This window comes from Halichondria panicea, chromosome 9, assembly GCF_963675165.1.
Source record: "Halichondria panicea chromosome 9, odHalPani1.1, whole genome shotgun sequence".
NCBI classification, from domain to species: Eukaryota; Metazoa; Porifera; class Demospongiae; order Suberitida; family Halichondriidae; genus Halichondria; species Halichondria panicea.
In genome coordinates this window covers 1,263,654-1,286,966 of record NC_087385.1, presented here as the reverse complement: position 1 = coordinate 1,286,966, position 23,313 = coordinate 1,263,654, and the positions used below count along the sequence as shown (strand labels likewise).

The window sequence follows — 23,313 nt, the reverse complement described above, 5'->3', positions numbered from 1 at the left end:
TCCGATGCAATGAGTGGGACAGCCAAAACACCGGAAACTACCGTCGTTTCATATCCATGTAATTTATGCGCTGTTAATGGGGGGGCCTAAAATGTTAAAATTCTAGGCCCGGGGGGGCCCAATCTCATGGGGGGCCTAAAATTTTATGACACGGCTTGCATACCCAGTAATTTTTGTGTTATTTGGGTGGGGCTGTATGCACTAGTGTGGCTGCAGAGTGGTGTGTTGCTGTGTCAATATTAATTAATTATTACAAGTATACAGTGTGACTGTCCATGATGTTACCAACCCCCTCAAGCTTGACTGACAGAACACGGTGTGTTGAGTGAGAGCATGCATGGCTATGGGTTACTTGGTTACTGATATCACTATAGTCAGTGCATGTGCCAGATCACTGTAGCTGTGGTAGTCACAGCATTGTGTGTATATATTACACCTTTAGTAAGTGCATGTGTCTCATGTTTCCAGACAATGAAAGCTCGGCTTCGCTCCTTTCTTGGTCGACCACCAGTTGAACCACCACCTCGCTGGTGGCAATTCTCTGCTGCAACTGACGGACACCATTACATGTGGAGGGGGGCTGGTCCAGGACGAGGGTCTAACATCATTGCTGTGTGTAATCCAAGCACTGAGCTGTGGAGCCTCTTGCCCACCACTGGACCTCTACCCCCTGGAGAGGAGGGTGGTTGCTCTGTTTGTGTAGGTCATTACCTGTACACCTTTGGTGGTTATGATGGGTCTTTTCATTTCAATGACATGAGCAAGCTTGATCTGGACACTCTCCAGTGGACCAAAGTTCAATCCTCTGGTAGTCAGCCTATGAAGAAGGCTGGTTATGGACTTGTCCGTGTGAATGAGAAAACTTTGGGCTGCTTTGGAGGACGCGGTATTGGGGGCATCACACAACCAGGATCAACATTCACCAGTGGATACACAAACGAGTTCCATTTCTTTGACACACAAAATGGTAACTTTTGTCAACGTGCACATTCGCTGTATGTTTTTATTACATACACTTATAGGGTATCTAGCTACTGGTGGGCGGAGTCCCACACTCACTCACATAGGAAACCATGTTCACTTTCATATCAATCAATGTTATAAGGAATGTAACATTGTACCATTCTCTAAATTGCCCCACAACCACTTCCAGGTGTCTGGTCGTCCCCTGAGCTCAGAGGAGAGAGACCTCCTCCCTGTAGTGGCTTCACCTTCACCATGGTGGACCAGTATAGGGCAGTCCTCTTTGGAGGGTACCAACCGGCTGGCCGTGGTAGTAGGGTCAATGAAGTCTACCTGTTTGACTTCAGGACCATGGTGAGTTGGAATTAGTACTGCCACATTGAAATGCACAATACTGTGTGTTCACTGTGTGTAGGAGGTCACTAGGGTGAAGCTAGTACAGGGAAAGCCATGGCCAGTGGGGAGGTCATTCCATGCTGCCTGTTGTCTCAACTATGGCCAGGACCACCTTCAACTACTGGTGTACGGAGGAGTGGGTAATGGCAAGACACTGGGGGACATGTGGTTACTTGATGTTGACACTGGCAAGTGGACAGAGGTGAGTCTTGTCATGATTATGAACTGATAGTATAGTAGCCTCCTTTGCAGGCCCTCCTTTTTCTATTCTTTGTCACAATAAAAATTAAGAAGAGGAAGGGGAATTGGAGGGAGGAACAAAGAAAGAAAGAAGAAACAAAAAAAAAGGCCCTCTCCAATTCGTCCCGTATTTGAACTATTGTGACAAAGAACATAAAAAGGAGAACCTGCGAAGTAGGCTAAACTGTCAGTGTAAATGGACGTTGTTTTAAAGGAAGCAGTATTAAGGTTTATGTACATGTACAAACACGTATTAGTTATTGCCCAGCGGCGCCTGCAATAACTAACTTGTTGCCTAATGACGTCAAACTCTTCTGATTGGTTCCCTACAAAGAGTGAATTTTAGGATCCATAGTAAATTCTTAAGTTTTGTTCCCACAACTAATGAAAAGGTAGTAGCCTATAAAACGGATCAAATGGTGGAAAGGTGGAATAAGTCCCAAAAGTAGATTTCTTTCTCAAGATTTACACGTGCATTTAATCCCATGTTAGTGATGCAACATGCCATATACAGAGCACTGGATTGCTTTGATCTGCCCACTCATTGGGCAACAACTGCATATACTACCGTATAGCAGGTAATCTTCGTGGGGTAAAACATTCGTTCAACTTGAAAAACTTGAAAAACGGTGGTTTTTGTGGTAAATATTTCGTTTAGTCTCGTTGCCTGCACTGCATTCCTACGTTCCGATAAGCCACGCCTATGTTAAAATTTCGTGGAGGTCAGCTTGCCCACGAAAATAACGAATATTTACCCCACAAAAATTACCCGCTATACGGTATATCGTTATAAAGCACATTTCTTATTATATTTTACCTGCTTAGAATTTATTTATCAAACATCAATTTTCGTGCTACTAGGTGACACCTCCGGAGTCAGTGACACCACGTCGCTTCCACTCCATCACTGCCACCAGTCTGGGACCAGGACTCACTGAGGTCCTCGTGTTTGGAGGCAATCTGGAGAATCATAAGATTGTTGCTGAGACAACCATACTGAGATTTGGTGAGCAGCTACTATAGTACATGCAACCATGGCAACTATTGTCTGATAGACAAGTACACACAATACATGTGTCAATGACTTTTACATTTGTTCCTTAATCCCCCCTCCAGAGTTGACTGGACCCTCAGCGTCTGTTGCTGGACCCTCGGCTGGGAAGTGGGCTCTCGTGGATGTGGCCCACAACGACACTAGAGGCTCCGCCCAGCGACTGAGAGAGAAGAGGATCAGACAAGCAATTGTTCGTACCTCATCAGTCAATGAGACCAGTGACCACTCCTCTCAAGACCGGGTGAGGGCTCTGGAACAACAGTTGCGAGCAGCAGAGCAGAGAGAGCACGACACTCAACGTCACCACCAACTACAGTTGCAAGAGAAAGATCGAGAATTGGCTACACTAGCTAGAGAATTGGCTGTAAAAGATTGTGAACTATCCCAGGCCAATCGTCGCCAAGGAGATACAGAAAGACAACTCAGAGAAGCTCAACAAATTTTCCAAGAAGAATTGGCTGAGGCCAACCATCGCCACGGAGATACTGAGACAAGAAACCAAGAAATGACTGTTGAAAATGAACGACTACAAGAAGACCTCCTAAGGTCAGACAGGAGAGCCCAGCTGGCAGAGGAGCGAGCAGAGGGTCTGGAGACTCAGTGGGTGGTCCATCGCGAGGATATCACAATGACAGAGAGACAGCTCGGTGGGGGAGGATGGGGGATCGTCAAAGTGGCCAAGTTCCGAGGAATCGAGGTGGCAGCCAAGACACTGTATGAGCAGATCCGTTCCGACTATTACCGACACTTGTTTATTCGTGAGATGAACATGGCAGCTCGCCTGAGACACCCACACCTGGTCCAGTTCATAGGAGCCACGCTGGAGGGGGAGATGATCATCCTGACAGAGCTCATGGCCACCAGTCTGAGGAGGGTGCTGGAGGGAGGTCGTATCTCACGTGAACACATCCTCTCCATCTCTGTGCAGGTCTGTCAAGCCCTCAACTATCTCCACCTCATGCAGTCTGACCCAGTGATCCATCGTGACATCAGCAGTGCAAACGTCCTCCTCAACCCTCTACCCGATGGCCGCTGGAGTGCAAAGGTCACGGACTACGGCTCCGTGAACACACAGCGAATGTTAAACACAATGAACCCAGGGAGTCCTGTGTACGCTGCCCCTGAGGCCGGTAACCCGTCCCTCCAGTCAACCAAGATGGACATGTTCAGTCTGGGGGTGCTCCTGATCGAGATGTGCTCTGGCCAGTTTCCAAGTGATGACGGACGTGAGCGCTTACTCCTCACCATCCAAGACCGTCAGTTCTCTGACATCATCAGTCGCTGTATCGATAGAGAGAGAGACAATCGACCAACCGCTCGACAACTGTTGAATGAACTACATTAGAACTGCACTAGATAGATAGTTTTTCCATATGTTATTGTATTTCTATTTTCATTTTGTGTATTGATTGCAATTTTGAATTATTATACAAGCAAACCATTTTCAATTAGTTTATGTACATCGAAAGGAAAGCTTAAGCTTCGAGACTCTTATTGGTAATGACACCACAACACATACACACACACACATGTACACACACACACAGGGTTAGAGCCGGCCGGAACAAGTTCATAGTGTCTCGAGTTCAGCCCATACTGTTCTCTCCACTGTAGGCCATGTACACGAACCCGTCCTCATCCTTGTGCATGATGCTGGTAGATCACATGCAGACATGCTCGAGCTGGAGGGAGGGAGCAGGGAGGGAGGGGGACAGTCATTAGTGTGGACACATGCACTGGGTCAAAGTACACAGTCATTATACTTATAGGGGACATTTAAACACGCTGACACTGGACCAGCAAAAACTCAGACGGCATTTGGTAAGGTGCTTTGAAAAGAAGAAACTATCAAGGTTCCCAAAATCAAGGCAGGAGACCCCTCGAAGTGAGATAGTGTGGGTATCTGTAGTAGCTTCGTGCTACCAGTGCATAAGGCCTGACTCGTGGAACGACATGGTGCAGTGTGATGGCTGCGACAGGTGGTACCACATGAAGTGTGCACGTATAAAGAAAGCTCCATTCAGTGACTGGCACTGTAAAGACTGAAAATAGACTGCAAATAGATAGCTAGTTTTTCTGTTGTTGTACTTGTTCAAGTTTTGAGATGCATCATAATAACCGCTGAGATACTTTTAATAGGGGGGCCTAAACTTTTAAGAGGGGGCCCAGAATTTTAAAATTCTAGGCCCGGGGGGGCCCAATCTCATGGGGGGCCTAAACATGGGGCCCATATCGCTTCTACAACGGTAATTGCCCGCACAAGGTCCGCCCAAGGTGTATTACCCATGAATATCATTATGATGCTGCGTCACACATACACGCACATTTCAATATTATAAGTGCGAATTCCAGACACACCCAAGTGCCACACCCATAATGCTCTTTGTGGCACAAACACGTGCAACATCACAACTATGACGACACTCCACTTGCAGTTGCAATAGTGGGGGCGTGGCTGGTATGCAAGATCAACAGCACTCCAACAACAATAATTATAGCAGCTCTATGATATCTCTGAGGGAGTGTTCTACTGGAAATCTACTGTCCATGACTTGTAAGTTGAAATGCTGTGTCTCATTGCTGTTATAGATATACAATACATGTCAGTCATGTGATGGTTGTTGATCTGGTTAGGTCCTATAGCTAGCATGCATAATCTCAGTCCAGGCTCAACCAATGATTGTGTGTGTGTGATGGCATAAACACTGTCTCATGATCACTCCTGTGCAGGTAATGGATGCTCCAGTTGAACCATCACCTGGTTATGGTCAATTATCTGCAGTTGACGGACACCATTACATGTGGAGGGGGGCTGGTCCAGGAGGTCCAGAAGGGTCTAACATCGTTTCTGTGTATGATCCAAGCACTGAGCTGTGGAGCCTCTTTCCCACCACTGGACCTCTACCCCCTGGAGAGCATGGTAGTTGCTCTGTTTGTGTAGGTCGTTGCCTGTACACCTTTGGTGGTAGTAAGGGTTGGTCACGATCCACTTCTTTCTTCAATGACATGAGCAAGCTTGATCTGGACACTCTCCAGTGGACCAAAGTTCAAACCTCTGGTAGTCAGCCTATTAAAAAATCTTATTGTGGATTTATTCGTGTGAATGAGAGAACTCTGTGCTGCTTTGGAGGAGTCGGTATTCAGGGCCCCACACAACCAGGATCAACATTCACCAAGGCTGGATGGCCTGGTAGATCAAGAAGTGGATACACAAACGAGTTCCATTTCTTTGACACACAAAATGGTAACTTTTATGAATGTGCATATTCGCTATATGTTTTCCACTTATAGGGTATCTAGCTACTTGTGGGCGGAGTCTCACCGTCACTCGCATAAGAAACCATATTTACTTTCATATAATTATCGTATTATAAGGATGATGTAACATTGTACCATTCTCTAAATTGCCCCACCCCCACTTTCAGGTGTCTGGTCGTCCCCTGAGCTCAGAGGAGAGAGACCTCTTCCCTGTAGTAGTTTCACCTTCACAATGGTGGACCAGCACAGGGCAGTCCTCTTTGGAGGGATGCAATCTCAATCTTTCTGGGGTAGGCTCAATGATGTCTACCTGTTTGACTTTAGAGTCATGGTGAGTTGGATCTAGTATATACTGCCACATTGAGTGCTCAATACACAATACTGTGTGTTCACTGTGTGTAGGAGGTCACTAGGGTGAAGCCAGTACAGGGAGAGCCATGGCCAGTAGGGAGGGCAGTCCATGCTGCCTGTTGTCTCAACTATGGCCAGGATCACCCTCAACTACTGGTGTACGGAGGACTGGGTAAAGGTTTCAAGATACTGGGGGACATGTGGACACTTGTTGACACTGGCAAGTGGACAGAGGTGAGTCTTGTATTATTATCAACTGTTAGTGTACGCGTAATAAATAGACGTAATAAAGAGATACGAGACGAGTAAATAAGTTTGAAGTCTAGAATGATGTTAAATTACTGTGCTATGTACACACACCTTTATGTGTTTTATATCACGTTGTCAAAGTTACAAGTGTGTAATAAAAGTCATACAGTTCCTTCCGTACACTGTCGCGTAGCCTCGAGGTATAATTTGGTAAGGGGTAACTGTAATAAAACACATAGCCTTGAGATTCCTCTTGTAATGTTATATGTTATGGATTATCTGATTGCTGATGTTCAGAATACACAGTACTACTCTATACACTCGCATTATTTGTTGTGCCTCCAGGTGACACCTCCTGAGTCAATGACACCACGTCTCTTCCACTCTATCACTGCCACCAGTCTGGGACCAGGACTCACTGAGGTCCTCGTGTTCGGAGGCAGTGTGAAGTGGCCACTATTTAAACCTGTTGCTGATCTTGAGACCACCATACTGAGATTTGGTGAATAGCTACTAGTACATGCAACCATGGCAACTATATGTCTGATAGACAAGTACACGCAATACATGTGTCTGAATGCATATACTGTTACATTTGTTCCCCTACAGAGTTGACTGGACCCTCAGCGTCTGTTGTTGGACCCTCGGTTGGGAAATGGGCTCTCGTGGATGTGGCTCACAACGACACTAAAGGCTCCGCCCAGCGACTGAATGAGAAGAGGATCAGACAAGCAACTGCTCATGCCTCATCAGTCAGTGATACCAGCGACCACTCCTCTCAAGACCGGGTGAGGGCTCTGGAACAACAGTTACTAGCAGCAGAGCAGAGAGAGCACGACACTCAACGTCAGCACCAACTACAGTTGCAAGAGAAAGACCTTGAATTGGCTACACAAGCTAAAGAATTGGCAATTAAAGATTGTGAATTAGCTGAGGGCAATAGAAGAGAAGCTGACCTGTCTGCTCAAATCACAGCTCTAGAGAGGGAGTTAGATGGCAAGACGAAAGAGTTGGCAGCACACAACACAGAGGTGTGGAAGATTCCAGCCAACAGAGTGATCATTGGCAGAAGGATTGGCAAAGGAGGGTGGGGGGAGGTGCTGGAGGGAACAGTGAGTGTGGCCGTCAAACGACTACACGAAGAAATTGCTGTCCCAATTTATGTCGAAAAACTTGAGAGAGAAATGAGGCTATTGGCTGAAGTGCGACATCCAAACCTTGTGCAATTCATTGGTGCCAATTTTGATGAGCAAAACCAAGCCAATCGATCCCCTCCTACTCTCGTCACCGAGCTTCTGGACATGAATCTCCGACAAGCGTACGAGAGGAATCAACTGGACCCAGGAAACCGCCTTTCGATCTTCATGGACATTGCCCGAGCTCTGGACTACCTGCATCAGCGCTATGAGCCCATCATCCATCGTGATGTGAGTGCTCCCAACGTTCTCCTCCAGCGAATGCCCAACCACCAGTGGAAGGGGAAGGTCTCTGACCTCGGCTCAGCTAACTTCCTGCAGCATGCTCATACGATGGGAGAGGGGGCCATAATCTACTCCCCTCCTGAAGTCATCCCTCAAGCCGCAGATCCGTTTAATCCACCTCCAAGACAGTCTGTTAAGATCGATGTGTACAGCTACGGCATTGTCCTCTGTGAGGTGACCGCTAGTCGATTCCCAAGTGCTGAACATTATCGAGACATGATTCTCCAAGTACAGAGAGAACAACCTGTTATGTGTGAGCTGATTGTCCGCTGCACTAAGAGAGAGCCCAGCCATCGACCCAGCATGGCACAGGTGATGGTGGAACTGAACAAAATAGCACCCTTTTAACTATGAACAATACGAACACCTATAGTACCTTTTTCTTATTAGAATATTGATTTTTTATTTTAGGTTTGTCATTTGTAGTGTGTACTTATGTATGTTTGCACTCTTTATCTCAATATTACAGTTTACAATCATTATAATTATGATGAGTGATATAATTATGGGCAAATGTCATTTACCAGGAGTACATTTATGTACTCCTGCGACCTGCATTAATTTTACTTATAGTAGTAACCACGTTCAAAAAATCAGTCCGTAAATACGATCAAAGCAGTGAGTATAGAGTTCCTAAGAAGTGTCACTGTTGAAAGCAGCCCAATCTTCGTCCCTCACTCTATCATATCCATGCACTTCTTCTGCCTCTGGCTCCAGTGCTGGTGGATCATGTCGTGTAGGCAGGAGACCCTCCAACTCCTGTGTTTGTGTGTGTGTGTGGGGGGGGGAGGTAGAGTACATTGCTATACAGTGCATGGGGGCCTGTGTATTGGATCAGTATTCCAACTACTTCACAAAGACACCTTAATAAAAGACGGTGGTATATGCATAAAGATATTGCATGTATATACAGTGGAGGCCTGTGTATTGAGAGGCTGCCTATACACTGCACACACATATCACATGATTATAGCCACTGCACATGCACCTTTAGTTGACTCTCCTCCAGGAAACCAGAGTCAGGGAATTGGATGGTGAACTGAACATAGAGGTTGCCCTTGACATCAGGCCTCCTGAACACTGGTATCCCCCAACCCTCCAGACCCTGGACACACACACGTTAATTAATCAGTTTATATATAAGCACGCCTATATTGTGCAGTGGAGACTAGCTATGTGTACAATCAAGAGAATGAACTCTTGGTACAATCTAGGTACTAACACTTGCCTTGGAATATTTAACCACAACACACTTTTATATCATCATCAAAAATTGGGGGCGTTAAAGGTTTGCAAAAGTGGGGGCTTGGCTGGTGTCAAACAGATACATGTGTATATAATTATCTTGTTGCAGTTACAGTTGGCTTCATGTGAATTCAAAGCTTTGATATTTACATACATGCACACACACTAGTCTGCAGATCACTCGAAGCTCTGTACTATATATGGTTGGTATTTACTCGTTTTTCCCGGTTCTCTCCTGCTGAAGGATGCCCGGGGGAACAAGAGTGGATCCCTACTTGCATTCAGGAAGAAGAGAGATGTAGCTGTCCTTAGAGGATCTCTTCTTGTTGCCCTCTCACCTAAAGACGCCACATCTGGGGCTGATGGGAAACCAGCTCACAACTACGGTGTGCACATGAAGACATCTTGTACTGCTCTGAAGAAGACATTGCCCCACTCACTAACTACGAGTAAGTTGCTCTGTGGAATATCAACATTAGGAGCATGATACGATGTGTTTATTAGTGACAATCATGAATGGGGCTCAAATTTGAAAGTGGGTGACACTGTGTACGTTGCATTACCAAATAAAGAAACCGTTGCTATCACCGGTTGTCAAGCTGTGGTGAGGTGGATTGGAACTCTACCTGGAGAGACGGGGACAAAATTTGGAATAGAAATCACGGTACGTTTATTCACTGTGTCTAGATATCATCAAGGGCATACAAAAAGAGAGAGGGCATGCAAGCTTGCAATCAAAAACTAAAGTGGGGGGTGGAAAACTGCAGTCAAATATCTCAAAATTAATTCTATGCATGAATGTACTCTCTCTTTTTGTACGTCATTAATATCATAGTAAATGTGTAAGTGTACGTCTTTCCCTAGAATGAGAAGTATCGAGGGTCAGGGTCCACCAATGGCGTCTTCCAATATCGTCAAATTTTCATTTGTGACGACAATAGTGGGATGTTTGTATCCCTGGAGAGGCTAGCACCTACACCCAACTTCCGTCCAACAAGAACACCGACTGCTCCAACCACAAAAGCCACCCTCTTACCCGATGCAGTGCGATCTTGATTGGGACTGGAAGGACATAAGAACAGTGGCTCTCGCTTTCAAAAGGGAGACGGAGTGGTAATTAACAACAAAGATCAAATCCTCATTCATGGCACAGTGAAGTGGACTGGAACAGCCAATACTGATGGTAGTAAAGTGAATGCCATCGGAATTGAGACGGTAGGTGCTGGGCTTTTATAGTACATAATTATTACTGCTGTCGTTTAATCTTGCAGGATATTCCCGTGTCCAAAGAGGTGACTTTCTTATTACTGTCACTGGATTGAGTTCAAACTTCAGATGTGAAAGTTTAAAAGTTGTTGTTCCCGAAGAATTGGTTCGAATGAATTTGGAGAAGTACGGAGGAGACAAAAGGAACTGGCATGCCAGCTAGTGTGAGGGCACACATATTGATCCCAATGAGAAAGAGATGCTTCGTGATGCCGACATTGAATCTGTGGCACTGAATCCATCTGAACAAGAAAGGATGATACGGGAGTACAACCACAAGGTTTTTGAAAATAAGCAGCAGCAACATGGATCGATTGATGCTTCCAATGTTCCAGCTTCTGTGACCCATTTACATCTTGCATTGCCACAAAGCATACGATCATCACGATCAGGAAGCAATTTTGAAGCTCCACTCACAGTTCCTAAACTGTCAACATCATGCAAGCTTAGATCATAATGCTGGAATTATAAACCCTTCTAGTTTCTCTGTCGATCTGCCTAACAGACATGGTTCCGAGCATCATCCATCAGTTACACACAACAACATGCCTGGGGGTGGCAATAAGCAGCCTGCTGTGATGGCCCTTTCTCCTGAATCTCGGGATTCTACCAAGCATCAGTTTGTAATGGGCTCTCGAGTTGAGTTTTCTGACCCACCTTGACATGGTGAGTCTGGCCTCCATAATTATTTATACATTTACAGTCCTGGCAAATTTCATATAATTATATATATTAAGTTTCAAGTATCTCGACTATATTACTCACCACACCATGTTTTTTTTAGGGATAACCAGGGACTGTACAAGTGTTGAAATTGATTCACTACGAGACCAATTAAAGTCTACAACTAGAGATTGTCTGCTGTTCTGCATGCTGCAATAATACAATAAAGTACATGAACCTATAATAACACAATGAATAGGAGTGGTGTGTCGGACGAACGGTCGATTATATTGCTCAGAGATTCAAACTAAAGAACGACAATCACAAAGCACATGCTCAAGTAAGTGAGACCACTAATACACTAACTGTTTGAGTGGCTCCTCTACAGAAGCTGTGTCTGTATTGTGAGGGTGCAGTACTGGGCATGTCTGATAAGCTACAGGACCTTATACACACTGTCATCACCATGGGAACTAGATCTATCTACACTTACACTAGAATATGAATGCATCAATCCACTGATCCATCAATAAATTTTTGTTGTGTGAAGTTTGTAAAAGTGGGTGGGGCTGTGGACATTGCAGGAAGTGTCTTCCATGAGGTGAGTTCAGAGATAGATCATCTACTAGCTGAGCTAGAGAAGTGTGTACATAAGAGAAGTGTGTATGATACTGTATATCAGTGTCTATATATAGATAGCCAATGTGTGTATGTATATTGCTCACTGTCCTTACTCCTGCAGACAATGTTGAAAGCTGTTCGCTCCTTACTTGGTCGACCACCATCAGTTGAACCACCACCTCGTTGGTGGCATTTTTCTACTGCAGCTGACGGACACCATTACATGTGGAGGGGGGCCGGTCCAGAACGGGGGTCTAACATCATTGCTGTGTATGATCCAAGCTCTGAGCTGTGGAGCCTATTGCCCACCACTGGACCTCTACCCCCTGGAGAGGGTGGTGGTTGCTCTGTTTGTGTAGGTCGTTGCTTGTTCACCTTTGGTGGTCCTGATGGGTCTTCTTACTTCAATGACATGAGCAAGCTTGATCTGGACACTCTCCAGTGGACCAAAGTTCAAACCTCTGGAAGTCAGCCTATGAAAAAGGCTTTCTGTGGACTTGTCCGTGTGAATGAGAGAACTCTGTGCTGCTTTGGAGGAGAAGGTATTGAGGGCACCACACAACCAGGATCAACATTCACCAAGACTGGACTGGGTGATGGAAGTGGATACACAAACGAGTTCCATTTCTTTGACACACAAAATGGTAATTTTTGTCAACGTGCACATTCACTGTATATTTTAATTGCATACACTTATAGGGTATCTAGCTACTGGTGGGCAGAGTCCCACCCTCACTCACATAGGAAACCATGTTCACTTTCATATCAATCAATGTTACAAGGATGATGTAACATTGTACCATTCTCTAAATTGCCCCACCCCCACTTCCAGGTGTCTGGTCGTCCCCTGAGCTCAGAGGAGAGAGACCTCCTCCCTGTAGTATCTTCACCTTCACCATGGTGGACCAGCACAGGGCAGTCCTTTTTGGAGGGAGCCAATCTGGCCGTGGTAGGCTCAATGATGTCTACTTGTTTGACTTTAGGACCATGGTGAGTTGGAATTAGTACTGCCACATTGAAATGCATAATACTGTGTATTTACTGTGTGTAGGAGGTCACTAAGGTGAAGCCAATACAGGGAGAGCCATGGCCAGTGGTGAGGGATAGCCATGCTGCCTGTTGTCTCAACTATGGCCAGGACCACCCTCAACTACTGGTGTACGGAGGACTGGATAATGGCTACAATGTACTGGGGGACATGTGGATACTGGATGTTGACACTGTCAAGTGGACAGAGGTGAGTCTTGTCTTATTATGAACTGTTAGTGTACGTGTAATAAATGGACATAATAAAGAGATACGAGACGTTCATTTACAAGAGTGTCTAGGAGGATGTTAAATACTTGTTCTATGTACACACACGTTGTCAAGGTTACAAGCGTGTAATAAAAGTCATACAGTCCCTTCCGTACACGGTCGCGTAGCCTCAAGGCATAATTTGGTAAAGGGTCCTGTAATATAAAACACATAGCCTTGAGATTCCTCGTGTTGTAATGTTATATTTATTTCATACAGTACGTGGATTATCTGATGATCTGTTCAGAATACACAGTACTACTATATTATTTATGAGAGAATTATTTTTTGTGCCTCCAGGTGACACCTCCTGAGTCAATGACACCACGTTACCAATACTCCATCACTGCCACCAGTTTGAGACCAGGACTCACTGAGGTCCTCTTGTTTGGAGGCCGTCGGAAGGTGTGGGGGGGAGATGCCATTGCAGAGACGACCATACTGAGATTTGGTAAGCAGCTACTAGTACATGTAGTCATGGCAACTATTGTCTGATAGACAAGTACATTTGTTCCTTAACCCCCCCCCCTACAGAGTTGACTGGACCCTCGGCGTCTGTTGCTGGACCCTCGGCTGGGAAGTGGGCTCTCGTGGATGTGGCCCACAACAGCACTAGAGGCTCCGCCCAGCGACTGAGTGAGAAGAGGATCAGTCAAGCAACTGCTTGTGCCTCATCAGTCAGTGAGACCACCGACCACTCCTCTCAAGACCGGGTGAGGGCTCTAGAACAACAGTTACGAGCAGCAGAGCAAAGAGAGCACGACACTCAATGTCACCACCAACTACAGTTGCAAGAGAAAGATCGAGAATTGGCTATAAAAAATCAAGAATCAGCTATGAAAGATCGACAATTGACCGAGGCCAACCATCGTCATGGAAATGCGGAGGAAAGAGCACAGCTGGCAGAGCAAAGAGAGCAAGCTACACAATTACTTTTACAAGTGAAAGATCGTGAATTGGCTGAGGCCAACAGAAGAGAAGCTGACCTGTCTGTTCGAATCACAGCTCTAGAGAGGGAGTTAGAAGGCAAGACAAAAGAGTTGGCAGCACACAACACAGAGGTGTGGAGGATTCCGGCCAACAGAGTGATCATTGGCAGGAGGATTGGCAAAGGAGGGTGGGGGGAGGTGCTGGAGGGAACAGTGAGCGTGGCCGTCAAGCGACTACACGAAGAAATTGCTCTCCCAATCTACATCGAAAAAATGGAGAGAGAAATGAGGCTATTGGCTGAAGTGCGACACCCAAACCTTGTGCAATTCATTGGTGCTATTTTTGACGAGCAAAGACAAGCCAATCGATCCCCTCCTCTCATCATCACCGAGCTCCTGGACATGAATCTCCGACAAGCGTACGAGAGGAATCAACTGGACCCAGGAAACCGCCTCTCTATCTTCAAAGACATTGCCCTAGCTCTGGACTACCTGCACCAGCGCTACAATCCCATCATTCACCGTGATGTGAGTGCTCCCAATGTCCTCCTCCAGCGAATGCCCAACCACCAGTTGAAAGGGAAGGTCTCTGACCTCGGCTCAGCCAACTTCCTGCAGCATTCTCATACGATGGGAGAGGGGGCCATAATCTACTCCCCTCCTGAAGTCATACCTCAACCGCTTGTACGACCTCCTCCACAAACTGTCAAGATTGACGTGTACAGCTACGGCATTGTGTTGGCTGAAGTGACTGCCAGTCGATTTCCGAGTCAAGACAATTTCCCTGAGATGTTTGAGAGAATCAAGAGAGAGCGTCCTGCAGTGTACAAGCTGATACTCCGCTGTATTGAGAGAGAGCCCAGCCATCGACCCAGCATGGCACAGGTGATGGTGGAACTGAATAAAATAGCACCCTTTTAACTATAATATGGATTCATCCTCACGTATCATGGATGCATGCTATGAAAGACCAAACCCTATTATGAACAATTTGAACACTTATCTAGTACCCTAAATCGATTTTTAATTACTTCATGAATTTTATTTTTAGCTTTGGTTTTTGCAGTGTGTGTTTGCACTCTCCTATGATGATTACTATTGACTTTATCTCAGTCTCATCATACTAATCAATATTACGGTTCACTATAATTATGATGAGTGCATGGTATGGGCAACCGGTATATTCAAGGCCTACAGTACCTTATACACACTGTCATCACCATGGCAGGAACTATACACTTACACTAGAATAATTATGTATATGCAAATAATAATATCAGTCAATCTGAAATGTTGGTTATAGTTTAGAATCAGAAATTTTGTGAAAGGTGTCTTAGCTTCATGAGTGAGTTCACTAGAGAAGTGTGTACATGCATGCATGATAAACAAAGCCAATTAATGTTTGTAATTGTTATTTTAATTGCTCGCTCTTGCAGACAATGTTGAACTCTTTTCTCTCCTTGGTCTACCAGTTGAACCACCACCTCATAGTCGTACATTCTCTGCTGCAGCTGACGGACGCCGTTACATGTGGAGGGAGATGGATCCTGAAGAGGGGTCTAACATCATTACTGTGTGTGATCCAAGCACTAAACTGTGGAGCCTCTTGCCCATGCACCACTGGACCTCTATATATACCCCCTGGTGAGTATGGTGGTTGCTCTGTTTGTGTAGGTCGTTACCTGTTCACCAATTTGGTGGTGAGGATGGGTATTCTTACTTCAATGACATGAGCAAGCTTGATCTGAACACTTTCCAGTGGACCAAAGTTCAAACCTCTGGTAGTCAACCTATGAAAAAGTCTGGTTGTGGACTTGTCCGTGTGAATGAGAGAACTCTATGCTGCTTTGGAGGAAAAGGTATTGAGGGCCCCACACCAACCAGGATCAACATTCACCAAGACTGGACGGTCTGGTGGATGTGGAAGGACGAACGAGTTCCATTTCTAAAATGGTCAATTTTAACATTTGCTGTATGCTTTCATTGCTTACACTTATAGGGTATCTAGCTACTGATGGGCTGAGTCCCACCCTCACTCACATAGGAAACCATGTTCACTTTCATATCATTATAAGGATGATGTAAGATTGTACCATTCTCTAATTTGCCTCACCCCTACTTCCAGGTGTCTGCATGGTCGTCCCCTGAGCTCAGAGGAGAGAAAGACCTCCCTGTATAGTAGCTTCATCTCATAGCTTCTTTGCATAGTTTCATCGTATAGCGTATAGAAAATTGTCGCATAGCGCATAGCACATAGCGCATGACACGCAGGAAATTTTCGCATAGCGCATAGCACATAGCGCATGACACACAGGAAATTGTTGCATAGCACATAGCACATAGCGCGACCTTCAGGGCCACCGTAGATAGATCTATGCAAGATCAACATCTACAACAACAATAGCAGCTTTCTGATATCACTGAGGGAGTGTTCTACTGTCCATGACTTGTAAGTTGAAATGCTGTGTCTCATTGCTGCTATAGAGTTCATGTCAGTCATGTGATGGTTGTTGATCTATAATATAGGTTATATAGCTAGCATGCATAATCTCAACCAATGATTGTGTGTGTGTGTATATGTGCTTGCACTGTTTCATAGTCACTCCTGTGCAGGTAGATCTAATGGATGCTTTAGTTGACGGATCCCATTACCTGTGGAGGCCTAGGGAGTGTTGTCCAGGACTGGGATCTAGCATCATTGCTGTGTGTGATCCAAGCACTGAGCTGTGGAGCCTCTTGCCCACCACTGGACCTCTACCCCCTGGAGAGTGGGGTGGTCGCTCTGTTTGTGTAGGTCGTTGCCTGTACACTTTTGGTGGTCATGATGGGTCTTCTTACTTCAATGACATGAGCAAGCTTGATCTGGACACTCTCAAGTGGACCACAATTCAATTTTCTGGTAGTCAGCCTATGAAAAAGGCTTTCTGTGGACTTGTCCGTGTGAATAAGAGAACTCTGTGCTGCTTTGGGGGACAAGGTATTAAGGGCACCTCACAACCAGGATCAACATTCATCAAGACTGGACGATCTGACGGAAGTGGGTGGACAAACGAGTTCCATTTCTTTGACACACAAAATGGTAACTTTTGTCGATGTGCATATTCGTTGTATGTTTTCCTTGCATACACTTATAGGGTATCTAGCTACTGGTGGGCGGAGTCCCACCCTCAGGAAACCATGTTAACTTTCATATCAATCGTGTTATAAGGATGATGTAACATTGTACCATTGTCTAAATTGCCCCACCCCCACTTCCAGGTGTCTGGTCGTCCCCTGAGCTCAGAGGAGAGAGACCTCCTCCCTGTAGTGGCTTCACCTTCACTATGGTGGACCAGCACAGGGCAGTCCTCTTTGGAGGGAACCAACCTGACCGTGTTGTGGTCAATGAAGTCTACATGTTTGACTTTAGGACAATGGTGAGTTGGAATTAGTACTGCGGCATGCCTCATTGAATTCACAATATACTGTGTGCTTACTGTGTGTACACAACCAAAAAGTCCTGATCTGTTCCGTGTCCGTGTACAAGTCCGTACAGTTGTGTGCAATTGAACTTGTACATTTCATCTGGGCAATGACGTGTTACGCAAGTGATAGCACAGATATGTGCGGAAGCTGTACAGTTGTGATTCAGCATTGTACATAATCTGGTACAGATATGTAAATATAAGCTAGAGCTAGTAGCTCGGTTGTATATCATTGTATTTACAGTAATTATGATAATTATAAATATAGATCTACAATCATGCAGTTGGAGAGATAATTATGTATTGATAAGTGCATGTATGAAAAGGATGGTTAAAATAGCTAGAGGACAACTTATAAAAATTACTATGCTAAGTTGCTCTCGTTCTTGTTCGATTGTAAAAGGCTGCGTAGTAATGTTAAGTTAACAACGGACAGTCTTGCTCATTGTATATGGTGAAACCCAACTCGAGCTCCCGTAGGTCGAATTGTCCAGTGTAACATATGTACATGTCAGGAACATGTGTTTATGTGTTCAGTCCGAAGGGTCAAAAGCCTCTCATTTTGGCGAGGTGGAAGGGGGAAGATTCTTCTTCCATTATGGCACAGACCACTATATGCTGTCAATTAAGCAATTAGAATGAACAACAGGAGTCCTGCATACACAATCTGAAATAATTATATTGTCAATGGTACATTGTATAATATTATATTCAAAATTGATATTGAACACTTACATTCAAGCAAGAAGTAATTCGTACATGTGTCCATAAACTGCTCCATATACGTTTGCACCAAAACATCCAAGACTATGATGAATGTATATCGTAATCCCTTGGACTTCACACCATTCTGATTGGTGCCATTGAAAGACAAGGCAATATCTGGCAATATCTCTCAACTTGTTGGTTGAGCCTTGTTTTTAGATAGCATGCAAACAAACATAATTATAGCTTAATCCATGCATGTACAATACCTTTCTCAGTGCTGCTCCAGACTGATATAGCCTTGCCAAGATGTGTGATGAGACACCAAGCCATTCCATGCTGGTTGTAGAGATTAGTCAACCCAGCAACACACCTAAATAAGTATAACGTAGGTAAACCAACAGCATACTCACTGTTGAAAATCTCACTCTGGTAATAGCCACTTGAATAGACAAATCTCAATGCTGTTGAAAACGAAGCAGTAATATCACCACTTAGGGCTCGTCTATTTGAAAAACTTTCTTCTCCCTCATCAATATAAATTAAAGGCTTCACACCTGCCGAAGGAAGTGTTACATATCATATATACGTACACAGTTTAAACATTAACCTTTCAGTGTTAATTGAAAGCAGCAGTGGGACCGAAGAGACAGCAAGGTTTTCCACAAGGTTGAGCAGCGGGTGCACTTCCATTTTTTTTTATGTGTGGGTTGCATTCCTTACCAGGTATAAGAACCCCTTACATACTTGTCTGCTTTTCAAAATGAAACACACTATGCAACTCTGAACACCTAGATACACACGCAGGGGTAGAGTTTGAAATGTAAAATGTACATGTACACATGCACGTCTAAATTTATACGTACATGTAGTGCACTCACTTTTGAAAGTGCGAGCCATTCATAGTTAGTCACATAAGAGGTCACAATAAAAGCAGCCATCTAATAATTGAAATAAATGTATAATTATAAAGTAACAGGGAAGTAGTGGACCATCAATTAACGTCAGAATAATGATGACTTTCAAGCCTAGAAATATATAATTATAATTTTGGTCATCAGTGCATACATAGTTATAGACTCACGCGTTTCCACTCTATAGATGACTGACGTCTAGCTGTCTGGCGTCTAGCTGTCTGGCATCTAGCTGTCTGGCATCTAGCTGTCTGGCCAGTTGTTCTACCCTACATAAAAATAACCAAAGTATTAAACTCTGGTTGTCTAACAAACCTTCATGTGAGTCTGCACCTTTCCACACTGTCAACAAGCGTTAATGCCTGCTTCTTAATAGCTACAGTAATAAACAATTTAAATCACAAGCTCTCATTTGCTCACATGCACAGATGTGTAGCAGAGCAGCTCCTTCCTCACTTGTGATACATAGCAGAACATCACATTGGTAATCACGAGTGAAGTACATATTGCACACACATCTTTAACACACATCTGATCCACGTGTATTACAAAACAGATTTCATACGGTTCTGTGCACACATCAGTATAATAAGTGCACCTCTCACAGATGCTAATCATATACGTGGATTTTTGGTTGTGTAGGAGGTCTCTAAGGTGAAGCCAGTACATGGAGAGCCATGGCCAGTGGGGAGGTCACACCATGCTGCCTGTTGTCTCAACTATGGCCAGGACCACCCTCAACTACTGATGTACGGTGGACTGGATAATGATGGCAAGACACTGGGGGACATGTGGATACTTAATGTTGACACTGGGAAGTGGACAGAGGTGAGTCTTGTCTTATTATGAACTGTTAGTGTATGTAATAAATGGACGTAATAAAGAGATACGAGACGTTCATTTACAAGAGTAATTAACTTTGAAGTCTATAGGAGGATATTAAATACTTGTGCTATGTACTTTAGTGTACTACACATTGTCAAGGTTACAAGCGTGTATTAAAAGTCATACAGTCCCTACCGTACACGGTCGCAGTGGCCGATCCAGGGGGAGATCCCAGGGTGCCACGGATCCCCCCTTTCATTGTGGCTTTACTACAGCTACCAGCTAGCTATTTATCAGTTTTTGTAATTTGATTTAATGATTGTATACCTGTTGTTTTGATGTATCAACTGCCAAAGGAGTATTTAGGTTAGCCTAGGCTAGCTAGTTGACTGTTCGTGGCCAGAGGCAGCTAGCTAGCTCTACGCAGAGATACAAAAGAAAGTGGATTGGAAACGACCGCCCACGCCCTATATGTAAAAGGACTGACATCCGGTGAAGCACTCCGTGTAATTATTGCGCTCGCAAATAATTACATGGAGGACTGCGCTACGGTTTTGTATCCCTGGTTTCTAGCTCTCCTATCCACTAGAGATCACTCAGGGCCTGGGAGATACTTGAGAGAAGTAAGCTTATACCACTGACAAGCTCTAAGTCCGTTGTCTTTACTCTGTTTCCAATTTTTTTGAGTTTAGCTTGAATTATTCTATGTCAACTTTTCTCTGTCCCTCCTGTGAAGTCAAAACAGCAAAGGACATTGCTTGACTTGGTTATTATGTATCTAAGTGCTACATAGAATGGCTTCATGCTATAAATAAGCTGTACTGTTCATAAACGTTTGCAGTATAGTCCTTCAAACTGCTTTAGTATACTTTTAGACACACCACGGGCCTGTCCCTCCTACGACTTCATAGTAAAGGCTATTTCTTCTTGCATAGCATTTATTTGTCTAGTAATAGTGGCTGCGTTGCTTAGTCGACTTTTTAGAGCTAAATTATCTTTACTTTTTAGAAAAATCAACATTAAAAATGATCAATTTCACTGTTTCTATGTACAGCACATTGTAGAGAAGTCAAGACAGGTAATGAGCATGCTGACTATAAATATAATCCTTTGTAGTTTTAGCCACGCCCTATAACGCGGAATGCTTCACGCAAAAGTTTCGTAAAAATTTCGTTTCCAATCCCCTTTCTTTTGTATCTCTGCTCTACGCAAGTCTATTATGGGACTTCCCCTGGCTGAGTATGGGATTTTCCCTAGTCACGTGTGACCGGAAGTGGTCGTAACCCCAACATTTCGCGCTGCGTGGGACTTTTCACTGCTCGCGCTGCGCGCTTGTCAGTTTGGAACCTCTCCTTTCATTTTTCCTGGATCCGCCACTGGGTCACGTAGCCTCGAGGCATAATTTGGTAATGCTGATAAAACACATAGTTTTGAGATTCCTCGTGTTGTAAATATTTATTTCATGCAGTACATGGATTATCTGATGACTGTTCAGAATACACAGTACTACTGTACACTCAACATTTATTTATCAGAGCATTGTTTTTGTGCCTTCAGGTGACACCTCCTGAGTCAATGACGCCACGTCACTACCACTCCATCACTGCCACCAGTCTGGGACCAGGACTCACTGAGGTCCTCGTGTTTGGAGGCTTACAGAAGAATTATACGACTGTTGCTAAGACCACCATTCTGAGATTTGGTGAGCAGCTATCTAGCACATGCAACCATGTCAACTATACATATCTATCAATTCTGAATGCACATACTGTTACATTTGTTCCTTAATCCCCCCTACAGAGTTGACTGGACCCTCAGCGTCTTCTGCTGGACCCTCAGCTGGGAAGTGGGCTCTCGTGAATGTGGCCCACAATCACACTAGAGGTTCCGCCCAGCGACTTAGGGAGAAGAGGCTCAAACAAGCAACTGCTCGTGCCTCATCAGTCAGTGAGACCAGCGACCACTCTTTTCAAGACCGGGTGAGAGCTCTGGAACAACAGTTACGAGCAGCAGAGCGGAGAGAGCACAACACTCAACGTCGCCACCAACTACAGTTACAAGAGAAAGACCTTGAATTGGCTACACAAGCTAGAGAATTGACCGAGGCCAACCGTCGTCATGGAGATGCGGAGGAAAGAACACAGCTGGCAGAGCAAAGAGAGCAAGCTACACAATTACTTTTGCAAGAGAAGAATCGTGAATTAGCTACACAAGCTAGTGAATTAGTCACTAAAAATCATGAATTGGCTGAGGCGAACCGTCACCATGGAGATGCACTCAGGAAAGTTCAACAAATAGCCCAAGAAGAATTGGCTATTAAAGATCGTGAATTGGCTGAGGCCAACAGAAGAGAAGCTGACCAAATCACAGCTCTAGAGAGGGAGTTAGAAGGCAAGACGAAAGAGTTGGCAGCACACAACACAGAGGTGTGGAGGATTCCGGCCCACAGAGTGATCATTGGCAGGAGGATTGGCAAAGGAGGGTGGGGGGAGGTGCTGGAGGGAACAGTGAGCGTGGCCGTCAAGCGACTACATGAAGAAATTGCATACCCAATTCACGTCGACAAAATGGTGAAAGAAATGAAGCTTTTGGCTGAAGTGCGACATCCAAACCTTGTGCAATTCATTGGGGCTGTTTTTGATGAGCAAGACAATGAATCCCCTCCTACCCTCATCACCGAGCTTCTGGATATGAATCTCCGACAAGCGTACGAGAGGAATCAACTGGACCCTGGAAACCGCCTCTCGGTCTTCATGGACATTGCCCTAGCTCTGAACTACCTCCACCAGCGCTACGATCCCATCATCCACCGTGATGTGAGTGCTCCCAATGTCCTCCTCCAGCGAATGCCCAATCACCAGTGGAAGGGGAAGGTCTCTGACCTCGGCTCAGCCAACTTCCTGCAGCATGCTCATACGATGGGAGAGGGGGCCATAATCTACTCCCCTCCTGAAGTCATGCCTCAGGCCGCAGATCCGTTTAATCCACCTCCAAGACAGTCTGTCAAGATTGATGTGTACAGCTACGGCATTGTCCTTTGTGAGGTGATCGCTAGTCGATTCCCAAGTGCTGAACATTATCGAGACATGATTCTCCAAGTACAGAGAGAGCAACCTGTTATGTGTGAGCTGATTGTCCGCTGCACTAAGAGAGAGCCCAGCCATCGACCCAGCATGGCACAGGTGATGGTGGAACTGAACAAAATAGCACCCTTTTAACTATGAACAATGTGAACACTTATAATTATCTATAATTATATATAGTACTGTCTTTTTCTTAAATTGATTTCTAATAAGTTTGTGCATTTATTTTTATTTTTAGATTTGGCTTTTGTAGTGTGTGTTAGCACTAGCTCTCCTATTATGATGATTACTATTGACCTTATCTGATCAG

At 44.7% G+C, this 23,313-nt stretch overlaps 5 protein-coding genes and 1 long non-coding RNA gene across 13 annotated transcripts; 4 read left to right on the top strand and 2 right to left on the bottom strand.

The window, feature by feature from the left end:
• Nucleotides 1-196: 196 nt before the first annotated feature.
• LOC135340949 (uncharacterized) lies at nucleotides 197-4,075 on the top strand. The gene is made up of 6 exons (XM_064537383.1): nucleotides 197-316; nucleotides 469-967; nucleotides 1,154-1,317; nucleotides 1,379-1,561; nucleotides 2,461-2,605; nucleotides 2,716-4,075. Exons 2-6 carry the CDS (start codon nucleotides 472-474, stop codon nucleotides 3,996-3,998), a joined length of 2,271 nt encoding a protein of 756 aa, XP_064393453.1. The 5' UTR covers nucleotides 197-316; nucleotides 469-471; the 3' UTR covers nucleotides 3,999-4,075.
• Nucleotides 4,076-5,093: 1,018 nt separating this feature from the next.
• LOC135340951 (uncharacterized) lies at nucleotides 5,094-8,495 on the top strand. The gene is made up of 6 exons (XM_064537385.1): nucleotides 5,094-5,207; nucleotides 5,384-5,897; nucleotides 6,079-6,242; nucleotides 6,314-6,496; nucleotides 6,857-7,013; nucleotides 7,121-8,495. Exons 2-6 carry the CDS (start codon nucleotides 5,387-5,389, stop codon nucleotides 8,338-8,340), a joined length of 2,235 nt encoding a protein of 744 aa, XP_064393455.1. The 5' UTR covers nucleotides 5,094-5,207; nucleotides 5,384-5,386; the 3' UTR covers nucleotides 8,341-8,495.
• LOC135340967 (dnaJ homolog subfamily A member 2-like) lies at nucleotides 8,483-11,192 on the bottom strand. Of its 2 annotated transcripts, XR_010396493.1 has the most exons (4): nucleotides 9,801-11,192; nucleotides 9,453-9,696; nucleotides 8,981-9,097; nucleotides 8,484-8,751 (listed from the first exon to the last, which is right to left on the bottom strand). XR_010396493.1 is itself a non-coding variant. In XM_064537417.1 (3 exons), exons 1-3 carry the CDS (start codon nucleotides 9,516-9,518, stop codon nucleotides 8,626-8,628), a joined length of 309 nt encoding a protein of 102 aa, XP_064393487.1. In that variant the 5' UTR covers nucleotides 9,519-11,187; the 3' UTR covers nucleotides 8,483-8,625. The 2 variants fall into 2 exon arrangements, 1 of the variants encoding a protein (XP_064393487.1); XM_064537417.1 differs by having other exon boundaries at nucleotides 8,483-8,751; nucleotides 9,453-11,187.
• A 230-nt stretch (nucleotides 11,193-11,422) lies between these two features.
• Nucleotides 11,423-15,746, top strand: LOC135340941 (uncharacterized). 3 transcript variants are annotated; one of them, XM_064537369.1, is made up of 8 exons: nucleotides 11,423-11,506; nucleotides 11,555-11,767; nucleotides 11,909-12,431; nucleotides 12,620-12,777; nucleotides 12,839-13,024; nucleotides 13,384-13,534; nucleotides 13,618-14,897; nucleotides 15,449-15,746. In XM_064537369.1, exons 2-8 carry the CDS (start codon nucleotides 11,672-11,674, stop codon nucleotides 15,743-15,745), a joined length of 2,691 nt encoding a protein of 896 aa, XP_064393439.1. In that variant the 5' UTR covers nucleotides 11,423-11,506; nucleotides 11,555-11,671; the 3' UTR covers nucleotide 15,746. The 3 variants fall into 3 exon arrangements, with proteins under 3 accessions (XP_064393439.1, XP_064393440.1, XP_064393438.1); XM_064537370.1 differs by having other exon boundaries at nucleotides 11,431-11,767; nucleotides 12,866-13,024; XM_064537368.1 differs by having other exon boundaries at nucleotides 11,431-11,767.
• A 579-nt stretch (nucleotides 15,747-16,325) lies between these two features.
• On the top strand, nucleotides 16,326-23,305 carry LOC135340943 (uncharacterized). Of its 2 annotated transcripts, none has more exons than XM_064537374.1 (6): nucleotides 16,326-16,461; nucleotides 16,626-17,091; nucleotides 17,271-17,428; nucleotides 19,738-19,923; nucleotides 21,478-21,622; nucleotides 21,721-23,305. In XM_064537374.1, exons 2-6 carry the CDS (start codon nucleotides 16,635-16,637, stop codon nucleotides 23,136-23,138), a joined length of 2,364 nt encoding a protein of 787 aa, XP_064393444.1. In that variant the 5' UTR covers nucleotides 16,326-16,461; nucleotides 16,626-16,634; the 3' UTR covers nucleotides 23,139-23,305. The 2 variants fall into 2 exon arrangements, with proteins under 2 accessions (XP_064393444.1, XP_064393443.1); XM_064537373.1 differs by having other exon boundaries at nucleotides 16,370-16,461; nucleotides 16,630-17,091.
• On the bottom strand, nucleotides 17,790-19,731 carry LOC135340972 (uncharacterized). Of its 4 annotated transcripts, none has more exons than XR_010396500.1 (7): nucleotides 19,266-19,731; nucleotides 19,063-19,122; nucleotides 18,792-18,972; nucleotides 18,595-18,738; nucleotides 18,451-18,554; nucleotides 18,212-18,389; nucleotides 17,790-18,143 (listed from the first exon to the last, which is right to left on the bottom strand). It is a non-coding gene; the product is annotated as an uncharacterized LOC135340972 (long non-coding RNA). The 4 variants fall into 4 exon arrangements; XR_010396501.1 differs by having other exon boundaries at nucleotides 18,212-18,326; XR_010396502.1 differs by having other exon boundaries at nucleotides 18,212-18,554; nucleotides 19,266-19,364; nucleotides 19,411-19,731.
• Nucleotides 23,306-23,313: the final 8 nt, after the last annotated feature.

What these genes read in the sequence shown, in the direction of transcription:
- LOC135340949 (XM_064537383.1), top strand. Translation starts at nt 472, where the DNA reads ATGAAAGCTCGGCTTCGCTCCTTTCTTGGTCGACCACCAGTTGAACCA. An exon ending in ACACTGGCAAGTGGACAGAG is followed by an intron (nt 1,562 to 2,460) that starts GTGAGTCTTGTC and finishes TCGTGCTACTAG; the next exon opens with GTGACACCTCCGGAGTCAGT. An exon ending in GACAACCATACTGAGATTTG is followed by an intron (nt 2,606 to 2,715) that starts GTGAGCAGCTAC and finishes TCCCCCCTCCAG; the next exon opens with AGTTGACTGGACCCTCAGCG.
- LOC135340951 (XM_064537385.1), top strand. Translation starts at nt 5,387, where the DNA reads ATGGATGCTCCAGTTGAACCATCACCTGGTTATGGTCAATTATCTGCA. An exon ending in TGTTTGACTTTAGAGTCATG is followed by an intron (nt 6,243 to 6,313) that starts GTGAGTTGGATC and finishes CACTGTGTGTAG; the next exon opens with GAGGTCACTAGGGTGAAGCC. An exon ending in ACACTGGCAAGTGGACAGAG is followed by an intron (nt 6,497 to 6,856) that starts GTGAGTCTTGTA and finishes TTGTGCCTCCAG; the next exon opens with GTGACACCTCCTGAGTCAAT.
- LOC135340967 (XM_064537417.1), bottom strand. Translation starts at nt 9,518, where the DNA reads ATGCAAGTAGGGATCCACTCTTGTTCCCCCGGGCATCCTTCAGCAGGA. An exon ending in GAGAGAACCGGGAAAAACGA is followed by an intron (nt 9,098 to 9,452) that starts GTAAATACCAAC and finishes GTGTGTGTCCAG; the next exon opens with GGTCTGGAGGGTTGGGGGAT. An exon ending in TGGAGGAGAGTCAACTAAAG is followed by an intron (nt 8,752 to 8,980) that starts GTGCATGTGCAG and finishes ACACAAACACAG; the next exon opens with GAGTTGGAGGGTCTCCTGCC.
- LOC135340941 (XM_064537369.1), top strand. Translation starts at nt 11,672, where the DNA reads ATGCATCAATCCACTGATCCATCAATAAATTTTTGTTGTGTGAAGTTT. An exon ending in TTTCTTTGACACACAAAATG is followed by an intron (nt 12,432 to 12,619) that starts GTAATTTTTGTC and finishes CCCCACTTCCAG; the next exon opens with GTGTCTGGTCGTCCCCTGAG. An exon ending in TGTTTGACTTTAGGACCATG is followed by an intron (nt 12,778 to 12,838) that starts GTGAGTTGGAAT and finishes TACTGTGTGTAG; the next exon opens with GAGGTCACTAAGGTGAAGCC.
- LOC135340943 (XM_064537373.1), top strand. An exon ending in TGTTTGACTTTAGGACAATG is followed by an intron (nt 17,429 to 19,737) that starts GTGAGTTGGAAT and finishes TTGGTTGTGTAG; the next exon opens with GAGGTCTCTAAGGTGAAGCC. An exon ending in ACACTGGGAAGTGGACAGAG is followed by an intron (nt 19,924 to 21,477) that starts GTGAGTCTTGTC and finishes TTGTGCCTTCAG; the next exon opens with GTGACACCTCCTGAGTCAAT.